This window comes from Cyprinodon variegatus, unplaced genomic scaffold (genome assembly GCF_000732505.1).
Source record: "Cyprinodon variegatus isolate N-32 unplaced genomic scaffold, C_variegatus-1.0 Scaffold6853, whole genome shotgun sequence".
NCBI classification, from domain to species: Eukaryota; Metazoa; Chordata; class Actinopteri; order Cyprinodontiformes; family Cyprinodontidae; genus Cyprinodon; species Cyprinodon variegatus.
The window spans coordinates 1-1,319 of record NW_015157306.1 but is presented as its reverse complement, the minus strand read 5'-3'; the positions used below and the strand labels follow the sequence as shown (position 1 = coordinate 1,319).

At 49.5% G+C, this 1,319-nt stretch overlaps 1 protein-coding gene across 1 annotated transcript; it reads right to left on the bottom strand.

The window, feature by feature from the left end:
• Window positions 1-204: 204 nt before the first annotated feature.
• LOC107081554 (histone-lysine N-methyltransferase 2C-like) lies at window positions 205-1,044 on the bottom strand. The gene is made up of 2 exons (XM_015369713.1): window positions 761-1,044; window positions 205-663 (listed from the first exon to the last, which is right to left on the bottom strand). Exons 1-2 carry the CDS (start codon window positions 932-934, stop codon window positions 220-222), a joined length of 618 nt encoding a protein of 205 aa, XP_015225199.1. The 5' UTR covers window positions 935-1,044; the 3' UTR covers window positions 205-219.
• Window positions 1,045-1,319: the final 275 nt, after the last annotated feature.

Sequence of the window (1,319 nt, the reverse complement as noted above, 5' to 3'; positions counted from 1 at the left end):
TAGAAAACTTTGAATCAATCTGACTGGATGATCTGGTGAACTGGAAAGTGACCTGAGATGACATGATGTGAATTGGAGCTATAGAAATAAATGAAATTTGGAACTAAGTCCAGTGGATTGTTTTTAATTTTCCTTTTTTGGAAGGACTCTGACCTGGATGACTGAATCTTCACCAGCAAACTGAACTGACTTTCTACCCTAAAGGTCCCTTTTCATGGTTCAGATCCATGACGTCTCTCTGCCTTTACTCAGCTTTAAACAGTTGGTTACCTGAGGTTTGGGTGTGGCTTTGTCCCCCGAAGCTGCTCCTGGCCCCCCCAGAGGGCCCTGGGGCCCTGCAGCAAAGCCCGCCACTGGTGCTATGAGGACAGGCCTGTTGGATGGAGGGGTCTGGTTGAGTGGGGGACCCAAGGGGGTGGTGAGCAGGGTGGATGGAATCTGTGGAGGCATCCTCTGACCCATGGGCCCTGGAGGAACAGAACTTGGACTACAGCCAGATGGGATGTTTGGAAGGTGGCCAGGGTGGGGCGGGCCCGGCTGGAATTTTGGGGGGCCCACAGGTTGACCTAGTGTGTTTTTGGGAGGCATCTCCAGGATCCTTTGCTGATTTTTAGTCCTGTAGTCATCGATCAACTCAGTGTGATCCTTCTGCTGCTTCCGGATCTGAAGAGAACCGAACGACAAGGAGTCGAATCTCTGAGTCCAACCAAGTTACACATCAGACTAGTCCCACGGTAGCCTAGAGTAGAACCCTGCATACCTGTTCCAGCTGTTTCTGGACTGATCCCTGCTGTTCGCTGATGTAGCGTAGCTGAGCAGCATCCTCTTCAGCAAACACCCGGCCTGTCTTCTTGGCTGTTCGCTGCTTGGCTGATAAAGCCTTCTTAGCCTTGCGATGAGCTGCGATCTGGTCTTCAAGGAGCCGCTGCTGCATCTGCAGGAGCTGCTGAGTCTCGCCAAGCCATTCCTCATATTGTTGCCTTTGAGACTCATCTAAAAAGGCAGAATTTGGAAATAAAAAGGTTTAAGGTCTTGAGTATTAAGTCAAACTTGCAGGTTTTATATCTTTAATCTTATGTAAACTAACCAACAGTGATTTGGTGGAGTGCATTTAAAACATAAAGGTTCTCTAAACAGGAAATAAATGGTCTAAAATCTATGCAAACGCACAACTTTCTAACCTCTGCATCTAAGGGAGAACATGATCCAGATGTTTTAGCGTCTGCAGCGGCCAGGGCTAACGTTAGCTCGTCTGCAGCGGCCAGGGCTAACGTTAGCCCGTCTGCAGCGGCCAGGGCTAACGTTAGCCCGTCTGCAGC

Excerpts from the sequence above, each read along its gene's own strand:
- LOC107081554 (XM_015369713.1), bottom strand. The coding sequence starts at position 934 with ATGCAGCAGCGGCTCCTTGAAGACCAGATCGCAGCTCATCGCAAGGCT. Across the intron at positions 664-760 it reads TCCAGAAACAGCTGGAACAG|ATCCGGAAGCAGCAGAAGGA; the intron begins GTATGCAGGGTT and ends GGTTCTCTTCAG.